The 22,810-nt window shown below is 29.2% G+C and overlaps 1 protein-coding gene across 1 annotated transcript; it reads left to right on the plus strand.

The window, feature by feature from the left end:
* Positions 1-4,255: 4,255 nt before the first annotated feature.
* On the plus strand, positions 4,256-8,817 carry LOC111317385 (caffeoylshikimate esterase-like). The gene is made up of 8 exons (XM_022919814.2): positions 4,256-4,671; positions 4,806-4,835; positions 5,200-5,329; positions 5,463-5,609; positions 5,725-5,855; positions 7,216-7,353; positions 8,104-8,202; positions 8,346-8,817. Exons 1-8 carry the CDS (start codon positions 4,369-4,371, stop codon positions 8,553-8,555), a joined length of 1,188 nt encoding a protein of 395 aa, XP_022775549.1. The 5' UTR covers positions 4,256-4,368; the 3' UTR covers positions 8,556-8,817.
* The last annotated feature ends 13,993 nt before the right edge of the window (positions 8,818-22,810 follow it).

Genomic DNA, 22,810 nt, shown 5'->3' on the forward strand with positions numbered 1-22,810 from the left:
AAATCCACCACCACCTCTATCTCAATATGGCCTAAGACTTTGGGGAAGATCACCATTCCATATATTGCTAGAGCAAACATATTCAATTATTAGTCATCATTAGAATGTTTAACAATGAAATCCCAGAAAAATTCCTATGGAATACCTTTATGCCCTCCTTTTTCTTAGACATGTGAATCTATGAGCTCCTTTTCTATCCATAAAATATGAGCCAATTTTTTACAATACCTTAATTTTTGTTTTTTCACATATACTCTATTTGGATACTAAAGATGCATACCCACCAAAATTGAATACTCTTCTATAGTTGGTACCAAATCAACTTCATTAAAAATGAAACAATGATAAAAGGGGTCCCAAAACTATACCATTACCTTAATGAATGAGTTGTCGACTTTTACCAACAAGAAATGTGTAACATGCCCAAACTTCTAACAAAAAGCTTATTGTTTTAAAAGAACCATGTTATTCTATATGTCCGATAGGTCTTTCAAATCATTTTGTTTAAGGAGTAATCAAACTTTCTTAGGTAAGGTAAAAACATAAACAGGTGGTAAACAATCCCCTTCCTCTCGTTCTCTCTTTTTTGACTCCACCTTCGTATCAATAGGTGACTCACACTTGAAGAACACAAGCAAGGCACAAACTTGACTTATTGTGGGTTCCATGAAAGCTTTTGTTGAAGATTTTTTAAGGCAGGAACAATATGCAATCTGTATGTATGTTCATGAATATGCAAGAAAAGAACACAAACAAAGAAATCAATTAATTATTTCAGTATAAAATAAAGAATAGACACAATATTAATGGAACATAATACAATATACAATAACAACATGACTTAAATTTTAGATTATCTATAAAGGGTAAAAAGGAACATGACTTTACCTACAGGTTAAACTCATAAGGTTAATTATATATAGCTTAGGTTACTTCTAAAAATGTTCCCAAATTGTTTCTTATATCATTTCCATCATAGACGAATAAGACACCTTAATCCTTGCCCATTATAGATTACAAGCGAAAAAGATTCAATTTGAGTTGAAGTATTTTGCTAACCCATGTGAAGATATGAAATTTCATGAAGGCATAAATACTTTACACCTTCTTATGGGATAAAACTCGGGTGTAGAGTCCATGTTATACACATGCAAATGAATCCCAAATATAAAAAGGAATAATATGAATAAATAAAATACAAGCAGGAGAAAAAAATCTTGAATTTATTAAGTTAGGCTTGAATAACTAGAAATGATTTATTGGCTTGACTTTTAGTATCCCTAGTGGAGTCGCCAAATTGTCATAATGTATAAATCCATAAACCTACAGCTAGAAATAGATTTTAGGAGTTGTCACCAATCTTTTTTGTTTAGCTGCAATTGGCCACCTAATATAATCTGTCCTATTTAAAGAAGAGTCTCAAGATTGACTTAGGTATCTTTAAATGGTAGATTCTAGTCCATGAAACTCAATTTTAGGTTCAAGGTGCGGTTGCGAGTGAAAAAGGTTACAGCACCCTCATAGCATCCATCCAAATTATGGTATCGATTTGATTTCAAATTATCCAAGCCTTAGTCATATTTATAATTTACTAAAATATTTAATATTGAAAACCAATCTTGAAATTACTTTAATAGTTTGGTAGCAATTTAAGATAATTTTTTCATCTTAAGAGTATTCATGAATACTAGTGTCCAACTCTAAAAAAGCTTTGTCATCGGATTTATTAATATATTGTATTTAAAAAATAATCAGTAAAATTCTCCAATAATTTGGTAAGATTTACTCTGATATAGATCTCCCAATAGTTTGATGAGATTTTACTGTAAAAATTTCTTTTAGAAAATGTATTAAATCTTTCAATAGTTTGGTAAGATTTAATTTTAGGTGCAAATATTCCAATAGTTTGATATGATCAAAACAAAATATTTTATAAATTTTTTTCTTGTAAAAAGAATTTAATTTATGAAATTCTCTAATAGTTTGGTAGAATTTATAGAAATTTAAATTCACAAAAAATCCTCCAATAGTTTGTTAGGATTCATGAATTTAATTTAGAAATATTTTTTTTATTATTATTTTTATAAACAAATGAATAAAATGAAGGCATTTAAAATAAATAAATAAATAAATAATAGTATAAACTGTTTAATTTAGGGTAAAATAAATAAAATAAATATATAAAAAATAAAAAAATGAAAACAAAAAAAAAGAAAAAAAAAAGGGATTACCTACGAAATGGGTCAGGTCCAGAGACGAGCAAGTGCACAGGTCACACGCGAGTCGAGTGAATAAAGGACTTCACCAAATGATGTTGTATTAGCCTAGTAAAAAAGGCTAAATCCTAGCTTTTTCCTTAATTTGCCAAGGCTCTCTCTCTCTAACTTCTTTTTACTTTGCTTTCTCTCTAAAACAGCCTAGATCTAATTATCGAAAATCGGGTTTAATCATCGATTTTTGGAGAACTTGCTAGATTTTGGCTAGAAACTTCAATCGAAAAATTCAAATGTTCTACCCAAACCCATATTTCCAGATTTTTTACTAGAAAAAACCAAACTTTTCTAAATAAAACCAATAATCAAATCCTCGTGAAACATAATCCCTGAGCAATTTTCACATAAACAAAAACCCAGAACTGCAAAACACTATCAACAAAAAGAAAACTTCCTCATGCCAAAACCCTTTTTTTTTTCTCTTTTTTCTGTGTGATTTAGGGTGCCCTTTATAGACATTTTTCATCAAAATTTTAGGGCCTTAATTGAATAAATCAAATCTACCAAATTCGATTAGGACTTTATTAAGAAAAAATCAATCCTGTTAGATTTAATCGCATTTACCGCATGATTTGATCTAGGGCTTTGATTATAATCAACATATAATTTTGTTTTCAATTTTTAGCTTCCTGCGAGATTAACCAAAAAACATGATTTCATTTTTTTTAAGGTTTTTATAAAATAAACAAAACAGAAACAATAAAAATAAAAAACAAAAACAATTATAGGGTAATAGCCCACATTAAAGTAAGCCAAACAAAATAAAGCCCTTAGTTGGGCTCAAAATCTAAATTGCCCATTAGAGTAGGCCTATCCGAAACTCGAAAAGCCTAATAAATGTTTCAAATGCCTGACGATCTTGAAAATCGAAAATTTTGTGCAAGCCTAGATGAAAAGTGGTGCCTACAAAGCCTAATACACTTTTTACTTATTGAATCGAATAGTTTATTTCACTTTTTTATCAATCAATAGTTATTTGGTAATTGGAAAGCAATTTGATAGCTCACAATTCAATTGAGAGTTGTCCTTACTAAGGGACAAATTTTAATGTACATTATTGATTAATTTACATACAGTAAGGTATTAGTAGTCTCACAACATCCATTTAAATACAGTATCAATTAATTTTATATTATCTTAAAAGGTTCCTAGCTAAATGATTTTTATTCTTAATGAAATTTCATTAGTTAAGATATCAAAAAAATGTTTAGGTTTCTTCCAATATTAGGACAAAATTTTTAAAACTTTCTCTCTTATCAAAAGTATTAAAAAATCTATTTATATTTTTTAGAGAAGCTTTATTATTAGATTAATTTAATATTTTATGAAAAAAGTTTATTTATTTAGATTTTGATTTTACCAGCATTTACTTTTTACTAAATAATTTATTCAAATATAAAAAAATTTTACTGAAATATTTCCAAAATATTTCAATTCTTTTGCTAAAAATTTTGTTTTAATTAATTTTATCATTGGAATAAGTTTCATTTATTTTCAAAATTTTATAAAATTTACATGATACAAAACAAAAATAATTATAAAAAATTATAAATTTTTTTATTTAATCCACATTTTTAGTTTTTTATATTTTAAATAATTAAAACACGTGCTTCATACAAATTTGAAATATTTATGTAAATAAAAAATAAACAAATCAATAAGAAAATCAATAAATAACAAAAAATACACTAAAATTTTGAAAAAAAAAAAGAAAAAATAAGTTGACAACTTTTAAAATATGAAAAAAATTTATATCCTCAAATATAAATATTAACTTCAAAAGTACCCATCAAATTATTTTTAAGATAAAATTGACGTGATTATATAAATTATAAGTAGAAGATAATTTTAATTATTTGTATAGATATAGGTATATGTAAAATAAGATTTCTTTCCATATATACCATGTAGTAAAAAGTAAGACGCTCGTGGAGCACAAGCAAAAGTTGAAAGTGGTGGGCACGAAATGTAACATGCAAATTGGCCTTGCCTTTTCATCCAAATTATAATAATACTGCTAGTAGTAGTCTTCTCTGACCATTGACAGCATTTCGACTTTCAACACTTTGCTGCCAATCCCACTAAGCCATTAACCATGGATCTCTCTCTCGATTTCAGATACCGATCATCTTTTCTTCCCCCGAAACTCAACTTTCCATCCACTCATCCACCAAAGCTCTCCATTCCCATCATTTCTCCCCTACCATCGCTTCATCTTCAAGGAACTCATCGCCTAACGATCGCAGCAGCTGCCGGGAAGAAGAAGAACAAGATTGAGGGAGTCAGTGAAGAGTTGAACTTGATTGCCTCACAGAATCTTGACTATGGTGCTGCTCGCAGAAGAGTTCGATCTGCTTTCATTGAAGTGCAGCAGCAACTTGATCACATCTTGTTCAAGGTTTGTTTGACTTGGTAATTGTAGCTAAATTGGCAGTTTCATCTATCGAATATTTTAGCCTTTTAAGATGGCAACAGTAACTGATATTTTATGTTTTATTCTTTTTTTCGGAAAAAATATGGAACTGGTGGTAGATGGCTCCTCCTGGTGTAAGAGCAGAAGAGGTATGCGTTTGCTTATTTATGTGAATTGCTCTGTTTGTTCCCCAAAAACTGAAGAAAAGAACGGAAAGTAAGTCAACTTACTAGAATGAGTTCTGGTAAATGAAACGAAGGCATAAAGTTTAGAAACTTTAAATTCTGGGTAAATTACAATATCTCTGTTTTGCCAAATTTATGTAAAGAGAGTGGTGAGTAAAATATCGACAAAATTTTTCCAAGGAAAGTTTAAGTTTTAATTATACGGGTCAAGTTTATATTGCAAGTAAAAATGGGGGGGGGGGGGGGGGGGTTATTTTTTTTTCATAAATTCAGCCTTATAAATGCTAAATCATTTGAAGTTAACTGTGTTGTTTTGAGGTTTTGGTAGTGGATTGAAAGGAATTCAAAGGGATTGGAGATTTTCTTTAGAAGATGGATGCCAGAACCAGGGGTTAAAATCAAGGGTGCTGTATGTTTTTGCCATGGATATGGCGATACTTGCACATTCTTCTTTGAAGGTTAGTTGATCGCATCTCTTCATAGAGTAATTTGAATTGCTCCATGCCTCATGGGCTCACATTGTACTTTGTTCCAGTAGTTGACCCATGTCCAAGGACTTTTATTTGATGCATGGCGAATTTGGGATTACAGGCATTGCTAGGTTCATTGCCGCATCTGGCTATGGTGTTTATGCTATTGATCATCCGGGATTTGGTCTCTCTGAAGGATTGCATGGTTACATCTATAGCTTTGATGAATTAGCTGACAATGTCATTGAACAATATGCAAAAATCAAAGGTGTGAAATTTGTAGCACTGGTATTGCCTTTGTTTCTCAATCAATCTACACATTTATATTAGAGTGGTTAGTTTGAGAAGCTGTTGTGGTTTTGCTTAATATTATTGATCATCAGAAAGACCTGAAGTGAAAGGATTGCCCTGCTTCTTATTGGGACAGTCCATGGGTGGAGCTGTTGCTCTCAAAGTACACTTGAAGGATCCACAAGGATGGGATGGAGTGGTCCTTGTAGCGCCAATGTGTAAAGTAAGTCTTTGTTATTCCTCAAATAATTCTTGTGGATCCATAAGATTATTAGAAGGTTGATTTAAAGAGTATGAATGCATGCATCTCTCAATTGGTTCACAAGTTTGCTTCCTAAATGCTAGGTAAATATAGAAGAATGAATCTGCATTTAAATATATGCCGACTTTGATACCTAGTGAAGCATAATCTAAAACTTATAAAAGGAAATAACAAATATAGTTGCTAACATGTACCTGTTAAGCATGTAAGCTTAAATTCTTTGGCTTGTATTAAGTTCTTCACCTTGCAAAGTATAGGTTAGTGGTGTTAAATGTTAATATTTGAGAGACAGGGAGAGAAGAAGAAGACAACAGCAAGAAGTCACCTTGTATAGGTTATTTACAGCAATAATCTACAATTTATTTACAGCATATTAATCGTTTTATATATACTAGAACAGCATTGCAGAAGTCACTGAACAAATATTGCAGGTTGATTGTCCTGAATCCCTAGAAATTGAAGTGGAAAGAAAGAAACATGTTGGTACTTCTAGAAAGTGAAACCTTGAAAATGATTTCAGGGGGAATTATATGGCTAATTGTTGCTGGACAGATGTTATTGAGAGCTTTTAGTCCTCAATCTCACTACTTTTATAGAAAGACTGAATTGCAGTGAAAAATGAAGATTGTAGCTCTGCAGTCATTGTTTTCTGGTTATTGTCATATTTATAGATATGAAGGGCAGTTAATTATGTTTTGGCATAGCCAAAACACTTACACATCCATCTATCAGGTTGAGTTGTCAGGCATGTATCAACAGGCTACATCTGTGGGGCACTGGATAGCACTTCTGTCTTGTTAGTCGAAGCTCCCTGTATGTTGAGAGTAATTATACTGTCAAACGTTTGATTTTACTGAATTCTTTCTTGGCTGCCATGGTCTTAGGTCTTAGTAAATATTGAAATGTAACTTTGCCTACCTTTTGTCAGAAGTATGCGCTTTTTTGCAACAAAACTTGACTGAATAGCCTGATAAATGCTCTGACATTAGAAAACTGACAAAGCAAACGATTTTATATCCTGTTAAAAACTCCTATTAATTCAACAAGACTTGGCATTGAATGTAGACACATTGTGCAAATCATTAGTTTTCTTGCTTTTGTTTGTCACTGGGGATCTCTGCTTGCCTGCCATTGCATTTCCATAATATCATCTGCAAAGAATTAGGGTAACCGCATAGCCAGATCTTTGTGTTTGAACTGACATTAATCTTGTCCTATATCTGAATTGTTCAGCTGTTTTATGACTTCTAAAGTTCTCATCCTGTATTTAGAATGTTCTGTTTTGACATTCAATTGATTTTTAAACTTTGTCACTGATAAGATCGCAGAGGATGTGACTCCTTCAGAACCAGTTTTGAAGGTTTTGACCCTTCTGTCTAATGTTGTGCCAACAGCAAAGCTTGTTCCACAGAAAGATCTAGCTAAATTGATGTTCAGAGACCCAAGGAAAAAGAAGATGGTTAGTTAGTTTTCCTACAGTCATCCTGTATAAATTAACTTCTATGATTGAAAAATGATCTGGTGCTAGAATTTGACATATATATATTGAAGCAGCTTGTGAGATATTAAGAGGATTTTCTACTTATTTTCCCTCATATAGAATGGGAAACCTAAAAGTTTTTAATCTTAAGTTTACCAGATTAACATTTTTATCATAGCCCCATACCAAATTTTTATCGAAGCAGCTAAGAACATATGGAAATAGATGACGTCAAGAAATGATCCATAATTATTATCATAGCCCTAGTTTGGAATGATCTTCACGGGATAGATGAAAATTGACAGTTATATTCATACTGGCATAACTAAAAAGGCCATTAGTCCTTCAATATTCTTTGAGTTAAAGATTACCTACAACTCTGTGGTGCATTATTCTCTTTTTTGATAGCTACAAGACTCCGTGTAGTATCATTATTGTTTTCTTCAAAAAATAGAATACAGGATTTGCTCTGATTTTACATCAGGTCTTCTATCACCTTTTGTGATAGCTAGCAGTATCAACCACACTAAATACTTGGAGAATGAACTTTATCAATCTGTGTCTAAAGATAGCTAGTACAGTTCCTTGTTAATCATCAATAAAGAAAATATGAGAAATAAAAGGAATTTTTTCTGTTAGTAGAAAACCAGAAACTACCTTTCATATCTCCTTTTGAAGATGATCTGGAGACAGGATTATCATGATGTTGTATTCTTTCGTATCTTTCAGGCTGTATACAATGTGATTTCTTATGATGATCGAGTGCGATTGAGAACTGCTGTTGAACTCTTAAAGGCCACCAAGGAAATTGAGATGCAAGTGGAAAAGGTCAATTTTGGTTAATTAGTTTTCAATGTCTTTTTAACTCTCATTGTCTACTACATCAGGATGTTATTGCATTGCTATTAGCTGATCTAGGCACAGATAATATTATAACAAAGAAAAGTTGAGCCAATTCCAGAGTATTGCAGGTTTCATCGCCACTGCTGATTCTTCATGGAGCTGCAGACAAGGTAACAGATCCATTAGTGAGCCAGTTTCTTTATGAAAACGCCTCGAGCAAGGACAAAACTCTGAAGCTATATGAAGAAGGCTATCACTGCATTCTGGAAGGGGAACCAGATGACAGAATTTTTAGTGTCCTTGATGATATTATTGCGTGGCTTGATGCTCGGTGCTAGATTTAGTAAAATTATTTACATGCATTGATTCTTTTCCATGCTTCTACATCTCTCCTTAGTGCTACCAAAAAAAGAGGAATTGATATTTAGTAGTAGTCGGGATTGATATTTTTCCATGTAGTTAGAGACCAAAAGGTAAATGTCAATCCAGGAGGCGACTTTTCTGTGTCAACATTCTATAATTAGAGAACATGAAATGAGTACGAACCCCATCGTTCAAAATTTAACTTTATATATTTCATTCCAGCTGTTATGGTGCTCACGTCATATTCTCCCTGGTACATTAATGCTGAAGTTTGCACACCACACTAAAGAATTGTTAAACTGTTAGGTTAAGATCCATTATTAATATAGGTTTTATTTGAATATATCTGCATCACATCTCAAAATCGAAACGTAACATAGTCATATTAACTTAAAGTAAAATTTTAAAATTATACAAAGCTTTTTTTGATAATCATTCTTAAATTCTTTAATAGTTGATGATAAATATCTATATATTTGAATACAAATTAATAAAAATATTAAAATCTCATTGGTCAACATTATCTCTAATGATTAAATAATCTTTCTCATTTTGATCTTCTAGTTTCTCACAAGATTAAGAACATTTATCATTTACTTATCTGTAAAAAGAAAGAAAATAGGGAATAAACAAATTACAGTTCAATAAATATAAGTTCACATACCTTACCAGATCAAGTATTATTTTCATATATATATATAGATCATTCCAAAAATATTCATCAAATCATAATGTCAAAACATTTCAAATATCATTATTCTGTTAAATATTTCATGAATTTATAAATCAATATCAAATATATCATTTCATAAATCATTGCAACATATACTGTCATTTAAATATTATAATCAAATCAAATAATGGATCAATCTTTAAAAGTCATCATCATAAATTATCATTATCATTAATTTATCATTAGTTACAGTCAATGTTATAACCTGTGACATTAGCTGTATTGATAATTTTATTCTCATGATCATTACTAACTATTATAACTCGTTAGCGATAGTTTTACGCTAACTACTATAACCCATTAGCAGGACCATATGATCATGGCTATGCTAACTACTACAACCTATTAGCCAAAGTCGTAGAACTAATTCTGATGTCGATGATCTCATTTCTCAGGGATGTAAATACGTAACTATCATAAAATCATTATTTAAACATAATCCAATTTCTCATTTCATTCATAAACATGATCCATCATTTATATAGAGAAACACAAAATAATCATATGCTTGATCTTATTTTCATAAATCGAAAATAAGAAATAAAATATTCATTCATTTTAAGACATATGTATATACATAGATTTGAAAACAAACAAAGTGAGTAAGATTCTACTTCCTTTCGATTCCACCACTTAGTTTTTCCTTCAAAACAATTAATAGCCTATTCAAGATCATTTCAACATATTAGAAATTAATCAACTCATTTTAAGACCATTTATATTAAAAACAATTAAATTATACAAAGGTTAACTCAGTTCACTAATATTGACAGCCTGAGCTCTTTTTATTAAAACAGTCATATCTCAAGATATCTAACTCAAAATTAAGATTTTTTAATGCATTAGAAATTAGACTCGATAAGCTTTCTAAGCATACATGGCCCATCTTGTGTTTCCTTGTAGATTAATTATAATAATTTTTTTCAATCCTCATCATATGTTGCTGTTGAATAGCATGTATACGTTCTAATAAAATTACATATTTATTCATAGGAAACTCCAAATTCCATTCCACTTGTTTTGTTGGAAAATAGACTCAATAAGCTTTCCAAACATATATGTCTTAATCTGTAATTCCTTATATATAAAATTTTTGTAATTCATAATTGATGTTGCTACATGCAGTCTACACATCTTTAGGTAAAAGTTAGATAACTTTTCATAAAAATTTCAGAATTGACTTCCATTTATTTTATTGGAAAGTAGATTCAACAAGCTTTCCAAAAATATATAATACTTATAGTAATAATCTATCCATTAATACAAAATTCCTTTTAGATTCACTATTGTAAATAATTACATCTCATCAAAAAACAAAATTTCTACTTCAATCCTTAGAAACCTAAATCCCCACTTTCAACCTTTAAAATTCCATTCAATAATCATCATTAAATTTTAATAACATAAAGTAAACAAAGCCCAATAATTTACCTAAATAGATCATGAAGATTAATGAATGATTTCATAAATTTGCTTAATATTTCTCTCATAACTTTAACTTCCAATAATACAACCAACATGATTTTTTTTTCTTAAATAAAAATAGGGCATATACTCATCTTTAGGAGTTTAACTAGATTGTAGACTCTGATTTTAAATCTCTAACTTGATTTTTCATGCTCTCTAACCATAAGGAAGATAAGAAAGAAGAACTCTCATTATCTTTTCTATATCACGATAACAAAAAAATGGGTAGGTTTTCTCTCATATAAAACCTTAGCCCTTTTTCTTTTTTGTAAAAAATCTCTAAAATAAACTAATGGGCTTTGGTAATAATCTACCCCTATTATCATTTAGGCTAGAGTATTACATTCTCCCCTTCTTATAAAAAGTTTCATCCTCGAAACTTGATTTACATCCACATCTTATTCCTCTATTTTTTAAATCACTTCTCTTACCTTATGATTATTTCATTAAACATTTACATAGATAACAATTCCATTTCAAAGCCTGTTCTTCCCAATCAACCATTGGAATAAGATAGCACCGATATGTTAAAACTCATATCATCCTTAATTTATAAATACTCATATCCAACTATATAGTTTGGATTAAGAACATATTCTCTCACCACAGATTTGTAACATAGTATGTACAATAAATATTTGAAATGACAAGATTCTTTATATTGAACTTTTTTCATTTTATCAAAAACTTCAAATGTCCTTATATAATGCAAACTTAACCTTCCTTACTTTATAATCCTTGTAACACCTTTAATGATGACACATTTAAGTATAAATAATTAACCACTTGACGATACACATCTTATTTCCAAATTCAAGCATAATTCTTTAACTTACTTTAAACCATTGCTTAATGAACCAAAATTTATCAACCATTTGTTCCACAAATTCAACAAATAAAAGTTTTTCTTTATTGTCCGTATCCAAATAAGTTTGAAATTTAGATCTACTTCCATAAAAAAAAAATCTTAAAATGAATCATTGAATGTTTATCTTATGACTATTTTTATAAAAAAAAATTCTCTTCAAATCATGACGTAAACACTTCTTAAAGAAATTTCAATCAACGACAAAGCTCCAGAACTAGAAGGAACACAAAATATTCATACCCAAAATCCTCTACTCTTTATTCATTAAAGATTCATCACTTTCTCAACTAGCAATAGCTTAAGAATTTGTAAATTTAACCAAATAAATCTTCCATTGAACACTTTAACATTTCCTTTTAATTAAACTCTGAAACAACAAATTAACTTTCATAACATTGTTTTATAATAAGAAAAGCATAATCCACAAAATTTCATGTAATTTGCTTCACATTGGGTATTCATAACCATAACAACCCTAAAGTTGAATAACAATATCAAAAAATCCTTTAATCACCAAAAAGATATCACATAGTACTTTAATTTTCTTTTCTTCTTCACCGACAATATGAAAATTTTCTATCAATTAACTATTAGAATACATATGAAATCAATGCAATAAATCATATCCATACATTTTCACTATGTAAATTCAAACATAAATCTATAGTTATCCAAGTTGTCTCCAATTTTAAATATTGTTCTTTCTAATTTAATAGACCAATTATCTTATAACAATTGATTTTCCACAATCTTCACCAATATTATAATGTCTAAAATTTTCTTTTTACCAAATATGTTGCTATCAACTCCAAGTCAAATTTAAAACCTATGTATGATAACTCATAAATAAAATTCTCTTATAGAATTTAAACAACAAAAACTTCAAATACTTGAATTCGTGCCGAAAGTATAGTTATGAACAATAACTAAATGTATCACATTATTTCATAAATTTTCTCAAATTTCTCTAAATGCAAGTACATGCTCACCATAACCTAGTACACAAAATCATCACTAATTATTAAGACTTGATCACAAAATGCACAATCTTTTGCACTTGTAAGAGTTTAAAAAAAATCATTCTTAACCAAAGCATACATATTTTCTATAAATCGATTACTCCTTCAAAATCAACTTCCTTACTAAATCATCTAGATAACCACAACTTTAATTTTTATTTACAAATTTAATTCCTTACTAAGTATATAGCTTTGTACTATAATAGGCAATGTTCTCCATAAATATAAAATTTGAAGGAATCCAATATTATACTTCAATTAGAAGCTATGACCACAAATTAATCACTCTAGCCATTAAAAAAATTAGTACACCCTAAAGAGGAATTTAATGATCAAAATTCAAATTAACTATAAAAACATTCAACTTGTGAGATCAAACCTTAAACACTTTCTTAATAAAAATGTAAAACCAAATCAAGTGAATATCCTTCTTTACTTATATAAAACAATTTACCACAATTATAATATTTTGGACTAAATCCATCAAGACAAATTCTCAAACATTATATCTCATAAATAATTACTTCAAAATTTCAAAATATCATTTCATTCCAACTTCAATATTCTGTACTTTTAATTCTAACGGTGTACATTCTATTCCAATCTTAATACATGATTAAGGATTCACTTTACACTCACCAAATAACTTAAAAATCTCATTAAGTCGAAGGTCTTTTCTCAAACCCATAGGATCTCTAATGATCAAATCGTTCTCTTGAATAATATTTTTGCTCATAATTTATCTCATTAGAAGTCGCACCTAAAATCTCTTCAACTTATAAAATCACACTATATCAAACCAAAATAATTACTCCAAAAATCCATTGAATCATATACTTATACTCACTACTATAGTTTATGGATCAAACTTATGTCATTGAAGAATTATCACACTATCCAAAGGTCATCATCTAAGTTCTTAAGAATCTCCACATAGTATGTGAATCATAACCATGCTTGTAGAATAGCTATTTCAACCCAAGGATCATAAGCTACATTTTTAAAAAATCACCGTTAATCTAATTATTATAATTTCATCTTTTTAAAAATCTCTAAAGATCATAATCTAACTTCTTAGAAAATCTTCAAAACCATAATATAAACTCTCAAATATCCCGTATAGTTTAAAGAAAATAACTTGAACTCTTAGAAAATCTCCAAGAATAATAATCTAGGCTTTTTTTTTAAAAAAAAATCTCATTATAATCTAAAGATCATAATCTAACTCATAAAAATTCTCCAAATATCACAACTTAAGCTCTAATATCACTTTGTGTCATGCCCTAAGACCGAGATGCAACACGACCATATTACTTTGAAGTAAAACCCTAAAGTAATATAAAGCCTTCTTTCTTAACCATTTTAAAATTCTTTAATAGCTGATGATAATTCTCTATATATATTCAATTACAAACTAATAAAAATACCAAACCGTTTCATAAGATCTCATTGGTCAACATTGTCTCTAACAACTAAGTAATCTTTTTTATTTTGATCTTATAGCTTTTCACAATCTAAGAAAACTTATCATTTACTCATCTACATGAGTAAACCGCAACTCAATAAGTATAAGTTCACACACCTTATCGATCAAACATCATTTTCATAAATATTATATAAATTATTCCATAAATATTTATCAAATCATAATGTCAAAACATTTCACAGATCATCATTCTGTTAAACATTCGTAAATTCATAAATCAATATCAAACATATCATTTCATAAATCATTGTAAAATATACTATCATTTAAATATCATAATTAAACCAAATCATGGATCAATATTTAAAAATCATTATTTTCATAAATCATCATTATCATTAGTTTATTGTTAACTACAATCACTACTATAACCCATGACATTGGCTGTATCGACAATTTCATCCTTATGATCATTGCTAACTATTATAACCCATTAGTTAGGGCTTTACGCTAACTCCTATAACTCGTTAGCCAGGGCCATAAAACTAGTTCTAGTGTCAATGATCCCACTTCCCAAGAATGTAAATATGTAGCTATCATAAAATCATTATTTAAACATAATCCAAGTTCTCATTTCATCCATAAACATGATCTATCATTTATATAGAGAAACATAAAATAATCATATGCTTGATCTTATTTTCATACATCAAAAATAAGAAATAAAACATTCATTCATTTAGAAATATATATATATATATACATAGATTAGTAAAGTGTGTAGGATTCTACTTACCTTTTTTCAATTCCACCACTTAGTTTTTCCCCCCAAAATAATTAATAGCTTATTCAAGATCATTTCAATATATCAAAATTAATCAACCCTTTATGAGATCATTTATATTAAAAACAACTAAGTTATACAAAGGTTAACTTAATTAACTAATACTGATAGCTTGAGCTTTCTTTAGTAAAATAGCCATATCTTATGATATCCAATTCAAAATTTAGATCTTTTTAATGCATTAGAAACTAGACTCGATAAGCTTTCTAACCATATATGACCCATCTCTTATTTTCTTGTAGCTTAATTATAATAATTTTTTTCATTCCATATCATATGCTGCTGCTAGATAGCATATATACCTTCTAATAAAAATTATATATTTTTATTCATAGAAAACTCCAAATTCCATTTCGCTTGTTTCATTAGAAAATAAACTCAATAAGCTTTCTAAACATATATGGCTTAATCTATAATTCCTTCTGTAAAATTTTAGACAATTTTCATAATTCATCACTGATGATGCTGCCATATAGTTTGCTTCTTGAGTAGAAATTAGATAACTCTTCATAAAAAAATTCAAAATTGACTTCCATTTATTTTTTTGGAAAGTAGATTCAACAAACTTTCCAACAGTATATAATACTTATAGTAATAATCTATCCATTAATACAAAATTCTATTTAAATTCACTATTGTAGATAATAGCATCTCATCCAAAAGTAGAATTTCTCCTTCAATCTTTAAAAACCCAAATCCCCACTTTCAGCCTTTAAAATTCCATATAATAATCATCATTAAATCTTAATAACATGAAGTAAACAAAGCCCAATAATTTACCCAAATAGATCATGAAGATTAATGAAATATTTCATAATTTTTGTGATTTTTCTCTCATAACTTCAACTCCAAATAATAGCAACCAACATGATATTTTTTTTCATAAATAAAAAAAAGGGCATATACTTACCTTTAGTAGGTTAACTTGATTTTAGCCTCTAATTTCAAATCTCTAACTTGATTTTTTTCATGCTTTCTAACTCTAAGGAAGATAAAGAAGAAGAAAAAGAAAAAGAACTCTCATTTTCTTTTTTATTTCACGATAACAAAAAATGGCTAGGTTTTCTCTCATGTAAAACCTCAGCCCCTTTTCCTTTTAGTAAATAATCTTTTAAATAAACTAATGGACTTTGGTAATAATCAGACCAATAGACACTCTATTCTATCTAAGAGTTTCTCTAACATTGAAAATGAAAATTCGACTGCAATTTGGGCCCAATTGTGAAAAAAAAAAATCAAAAGTCCAAAAAAATGAAAAAAAAATGAAAATCAAATAATGAAAACATGTGGTTTGTGAATGGAAACTTGTGATTCCATCTTGGATTCAAATCTTGGGAATTAATGATGAATAAGAAAATCATGGAGAATTAGTTCTCAAAAAATCAAATCAAACCAAATTCATTTGAATTGATTCATTTCCTATATTTGGAAGGGATTCAATCCTTATAAGAACAATGAACCACACATAAACAAGGATATGGAAGGAGAAAAGAGTTTTTTGGATTTTAATTTTAGGAAGCAATCAATTAACGCGTAAAAAAGTTTTGAGTTTATATGAGTTTAGGAGTTTTTTTTTTGGGTTTTCTGAGTCTTTGTTTGGATTTTGAGTTATTTTTACAAATGATGGGATTATTTGGTTTTCGATTGGATTTTAAAAAATTTCTATGTTCTAGAATTTGATTCTTGGCTATGGGTTTAGGTTGATTCTTATTTGTTTAAGCTTTAGGGGTTGTTGGATCTAAGTTGGATTTTTAGGTATGATTTTTAAGATTTTTGGGAAATTCTAGGTTTGAGTTTAATTATGGGGTAAATTCTAGGTTTTTGTTAAAGTTTCCAATGGGGTTCATAGTGGCCAGAGGAGTTTTGAGATGGTCAGATTCTGAATTCATCCAAGTTTTTGGAAAATTTTACAGTTTTAAATGGTCGGTTGAATTTTCAACGTTGGAATTTGGGATTACTTTGGCTGGTTGAATTTCCTGGCAAGATTTTTAAAGAGAAGGCAGGGAAATCATTTCTATAGAGAGAGAAGAATAAGGCATTTTGAGGAAAGAAATTGAATTTTGGCTTTTATACAATATTGAAATGGTGCCGTTATGAAAACCTTATATCCGTGTGTTGACTCATTAGCCCGTGTGCGATCCACATGTCACCCAGCCTTTGACCCACCCGTTCCGCAGGTTTTTCTTTTTTTTTGTTAATTATCTACTTTGATTTTTTTTATTTCAAATTTTATTTTTTCTATTTTGTTCTTTTATATATTATTTTTATATTTATATTTTAATATTTGTTATGGTTGTTTGAATTAATGTGGTGAGAAAAGAAGAAATAAAAATAGTTTATTTTTGCATGAATTTACTTTTTTAGTACTTATTTTAGCATAAATTTAATATATTTGCATGATTTTTTAATTTATTGTGTGATCTATTAAATATATTTAATTGCATGATAATTAATATTATTGCATGTATTATTTACATGATGATTTTTTGTTAATTTTAATTGATTTTTTCTTTTCAAATTTAAAAAAGGGTTTCAAAATAAAAATATTTTGCAATCATACCAAACTATTGAAGAATTTAAATCTTAAATTAAGTCTTACCACACTATTGGAGGACTTAATGAATTTTCTTAAAAAAAATATTTTTTTTAAAAAATCCTATTAACATATTGGAGTTTAATTTTTTTATAAAAAATCTTACCAACATATTGAAAGATATTTCTGAAAATTAATTGTTTTCACAAACAAATAAATTTTTAAAATCCTACCAACATATTGGAGGATAATTTTTTATAGAAAATATGACCAACATATTGGAATATATTTATGAGAATAAATTGTTTTCAGAAATAAAAGTGTTTTACAACAAAAAAAGATTAAATGATCTGACAACGAAGCCTTTTTCAGAATGGGACATCGATCTATATGAACACTCTTGAGGTTAGAAAATTATCTTAAATTGCTACCAAACTATTAGAGTAATTTTAAGATCAATTTTCAATAATTAAATTATTTGGTAAAATTACAAACAGGTTTTATGGTTTGGATAATTTGAAATCAAACTGATACCATCTTTTGGATAGGCGCTGTGGGAGTACTATATGCTTCCTTACATGTAACCACACTCCCAAACCTAAATCTAGTTTCATAGGCTAGAATCTACAATTTAAAAATACCTAAGTCAAGCTTAGGACTCCTCTTTAAAATGAAACAAATTTAGTTAGGTGGCCAATCGTACCTAAACAAAAAAGATTGGTGGCGACTCCTTAAGTCTATGTCTAGTGATGGGTTCATGACTCTATACATTATGACAGTTTGTTGACTTTGCTGGGGATATCGAAAGTAAAGCCATTTCTTGTTATCCAAGCCAGTAAAGAATTTCTTGTTATCCAAGCCTAACCTAATAAATTAAAAGAAATTTCCTTGTTTGTATTTTATTTATTTTATATATATATGTCATTCATTTGCACATGCATAATATGAGCTCTACACCCAAGTTTTATCTTTTATGAGGGAATAAAGTACCTACTCCTTCGTGAGATTTCATATCTCTATATGGGCTAGCGAAAAGCTCTCACTCAAATTGAACCATTTTTGCTTGTACCCTATAATGGGTGGGTATTAGGGTGCCTTGCTAATCTATAATGGACAATGATATAAGAAACAATTTGAAAACCATTAGACTATCATACCTTTAAACCTAGCATGTAAATAAACCTTAAAAGTCTGAACCTAAGTTAGAGCCATGCCTTTCCTTGTGTTAAAAAATCCTAAATAGGACACATGATGGGCAATTATTCTGCTTGTTAATTTATAAATTTTTATTTGCATATATTATTTGCATACAAACCCTTTACGTTATTTTTTGTATATATTATATTGTTCTTTGCATATATCTTGTTTACTAATCTTTTTTTTTATTGTATATGCATGCATTCAAATCAATAAACCTCTTTATTGCATTTATGCATTTTTGCATTCAATTTCATCCATAATTGGATGGTTCCATAAACATAACTTTAAATATGCCTCTTAATTATGGTAAGTCAAGGTTCAAGGATAGCTCAACCAACTCACCACCAGTATAACACCATAGGCTAAGTTAGAAGAATGGAACAAGATAATGCAAGCCATGTTGAGAAATTAGAAAAAGCCCAAAAAAAGATTAAAGGAGAGCTAAGCAAAATCCTTAAGGCATTAGGCAAGTTGAATAAAGGAAAGGCAGTAGAATAAGATGTTTCACATGACATTATTAATCCTCTATATCTTTCGGGTTATGGCTCATATCAGGCCCAATCCATTCCAAGCTTTACATCACAACAATTTGTATTTTCAAGGTATATTTACTCAGAAATACTGTCTGCACCTAGCAAAGGGAATGTCCAAAGCTACAATAACCCTGCCCTTATTAAAAAGGCAACTGAACTTATCCAAGTTCCTAATTTGCATTCCTAAAAAAGAAATTGAAAATGGTTGAGGCTTTCAAATATTCAAAAGCTTATTACAAGATGAACATGCTCAAAGAAAGGTTACGAGTTGTTGAAGGGATAGATTTTTATGGCTCCATAGAGTTGTCAACCTTTGTTTGGTTCCAGATGTTATAATTCCTATGAAATTTAAAGTTTCAGTGTTTGAAAAGTACAATGGTACTAAGTGTTCGATAACTCATGTCACCATATACTATCAAAAAATGACTACTTATGTCAGTGATGAAAAGCTATTAATGCATATGTTCTAAGGCTTAGCTACAAAGTGGTATGTTCAACTAGATAAAACTCAAATCCACTCCTGGAATGAACTCACTCGAGCATTTATCAACCAATATCACCACATCATTGACTTGGCCCTGATCACCTTTTTTTACAAAGCATGGAGAATAAGGCAAAAAATCCTTCAAAAAATATGCCCAATGATAGAGGGATATGACTGTTCAAGTTCAACCTCTTCTGACTGAGAAAAAAATGATAGTACATTCATTAGTATCCTAAAAGTAACTTATTATGAGAAGATGATAGGAAACGTAATAAAGACTTTGCTGACATGGTAATCTTAGGGAAGATTATTAAAAATGCCATTAAGAATGGCAAATATGAGGAAAGACAAGCCAGTAGTACCAAGAAAGGTAGGATGCCCAAAAAGAAAGAAGCTAAAGCCTAGTACATAAGTTTTGAGGGGCAATAATTCAAAGGTTATGCTTTATATCCATCACCTATTGATCCTACATACTACCTTACAATCAATAATATTGTACAAGTTCCTTATCAACCTCATTACCTAACCTTGAATAGCATCTGCCCAAGCCTTTATCAACTAGCCTTTCAAGCACCTACATATGGGCCTAATCCTGTCACTACAACAGTTTTAAGGCCTCACAATTAAATGAGTGGTTTAGGAAGATCCAAGGGCAACCAAGAGAGAGCTCGCATCGATCTTACCCTATAACCTATATTAAGCTATTCCCAGAATTGGTCAAGAATGTCCCAGTATCCCCAGTTCTTTTGAAACCATTAAAGCCATACTATCCCAAATGGTACAATGTTAATGCCATATATGATTACCATAATAGGAAGCATAAGGTACAAAGTTTGCTTCAAGCAGGCTCAGTGAGCTTCAACGAATCATGGGAACTGAATGTAAAAAAAAAACCTTTACCTAATCACCTAAGACCATAATTTTAGAAAGGTTAATTGGAACTACTTGTTATTTTATGATTTTTTTTTATAGAATAATGATTTCATTTATGTACTAGAATTTTATTTTATTTTTCATCATTTTAATAAAATTGGCAAATTTGATGCATTTTCATGACATTTCCTCTTTCATATGAATTACAATTTTATGCTTTTACCTTTTTCACATTTTTTCTATACCTATTTTTTGATTCCAAATAATGAATGTTCAAATAGCCATGACAACAATTCAAGATTCAATTTTGATAAATTGAGATTGTTGATTCATTAGGATTCCTAAATAAGAGAAGATGCATTTAGCAAAAAATTTTGCTCATTGAAAAATGAAACGGATGCAGTACGTGATCCTTGCAATGGTTTATTCATAAGTCTATTTTTGGTCAATCAAAATTTTTTGTCGAGAGTATTGATGTTTGAAATGATAAATGATCATTTTTCTTCTACCTTTCACAAAAGGAGTAAAATTATCATTTGTTATCCCATTTGAGCTTGTTGAAATTTTCTTTCAAAAAATCCTAATCAAATATCACTCCCACATAGGAGGCAAAGTTTGAAAAGTTGGAAAAGTGGAGATTCTTAGTGATTTTAGGGGTAAAACCCTTTTATGTTCACATCTTTCTTGAAAAATGATGAAAAGTGCGAAAAAAAAAGAAGATAAAAAGAAAAAAAAAAGAAATTGATGAGGTAAATTGTTAAAGGTGCTGTACATGGAAAAAATTATCCTTGGTTTGATTACCATTCAAAAGTTTGGGCCTATTTTTATCCATTTCTTTTAATAACCCTTCACCCTAGCCTACATTGCATCCCTTAAAAGTCTATTTTGATGGAATGTGAATACTCAAGTTAAAGAATCATGAATTAAACTAAGATAATTTGCTATTAGATTGTTTGGGATTTAGATCAAAGTGTCACTGATAGATGAAGGGGAAAGAGAAATGAAAAAGTTGAGAAAAAGATGTGCAAAAAAAATAAAAAAATTAAAAAAAAAAGAGAAAAAAAGAAGACTTAAACTGAAAACCCTGAAAGGCAATTTAAGTAAAAACTAGAGACTTGAAAAAATAGCTTCATCTGAGAATCCCAGAATATGGATGATGATTGGCTCAAAGATTGACAATATCAATGGAATATGTTTCTGAAAAAAAATTCAGAGTTAGAGTTTAAAATGATCTAAATAGTCATTATTTTGGATGTTAATATCTCATTTTCATAGTATTTTACTTTTGTTTGTCTTTGATTTGTTCTTGACTATACCTTTTTTTTTTTTTTTATAATGAAGACCCATTTTTCTTGTTCTTTACCAAATGTACATCTCCTGAATGATTTGAGAAAATGTATCATATTTGTCATGAATTAGAATGATGATAAATAAGTGAATGACAATGGCCATAAAAGAGTTTTCCATTCTTTTGAAAGAAATAAAAGATGAAAAATGTGAAAGAAGCCTAAAAAGATTATTTGAAAAAGGTAAATGAGGTAACCTAGTGATAACACAGTGATAGATTGTTGATATAACCTGTGAGTTGGGACCAAGTGAGAAAAATAACATGGATCAGTTGATAAAATTTGTTTTGAAATTGTTAGTACTGAGAAGCCAAGAAAGAGTGATGGAGTCTTGAAAACCTTGTTACCACAATGAGAATTTCATAGCATTGATTTAGTGATATCTGCATTACATTCATTGTATTTACATTGCATTTAAATCCTTGATAATTGCATTTGCATCATGATTGGGGCATGCATTGGCATCATATAGAAAACATTTGAATCATAGTATGACATTTGCATTTGCATCATTTAATGAGAATTTGGATTGTTGCATTTGCATTATTATCATGACATTTGTTGCATTTGACTTTTAAATCCTCGAAATGAGGAAGATCTTTCATGATGAGATTTTTTTTTACAAGAAAAAACTTTCCAATTATAGAGCCTTTATTTAAATGAGCTTTTTGAATGAGAATATTTGAAATTTTGGATGTGAAGTCATAAAGTTTTGGAAAATAACCTTTGAACTTTGCTTTAAAATTTTTCAAATATGAATATTTAAAATTTTGGATGTGAAATACTGAAATTTTTTGGATGAGAATTTTTAAAATTTTGGTTGCAAAATATTAAAGGTTTTAAATGTGAATTTTTAAATTTTTTATGTGAATCTTTAAGTTTTTTGAAAAAAAAATTCTTTAAC

Source organism: Durio zibethinus, chromosome 2 (assembly GCF_047325235.1).
Source record: "Durio zibethinus cultivar Kanyao isolate XHJ-2024 chromosome 2, ASM4732523v1, whole genome shotgun sequence".
Lineage (NCBI taxonomy): Eukaryota > Viridiplantae > Streptophyta > Magnoliopsida > Malvales > Malvaceae > Durio > Durio zibethinus.

What these genes read in the sequence shown, in the direction of transcription:
- LOC111317385 (XM_022919814.2), top strand. Translation starts at nt 4,369, where the DNA reads ATGGATCTCTCTCTCGATTTCAGATACCGATCATCTTTTCTTCCCCCG. An exon ending in CTGGTGTAAGAGCAGAAGAG is followed by an intron (nt 4,836 to 5,199) that starts GTATGCGTTTGC and finishes AGGTTTTGGTAG; the next exon opens with TGGATTGAAAGGAATTCAAA. An exon ending in ACCCAAGGAAAAAGAAGATG is followed by an intron (nt 7,354 to 8,103) that starts GTTAGTTAGTTT and finishes CGTATCTTTCAG; the next exon opens with GCTGTATACAATGTGATTTC.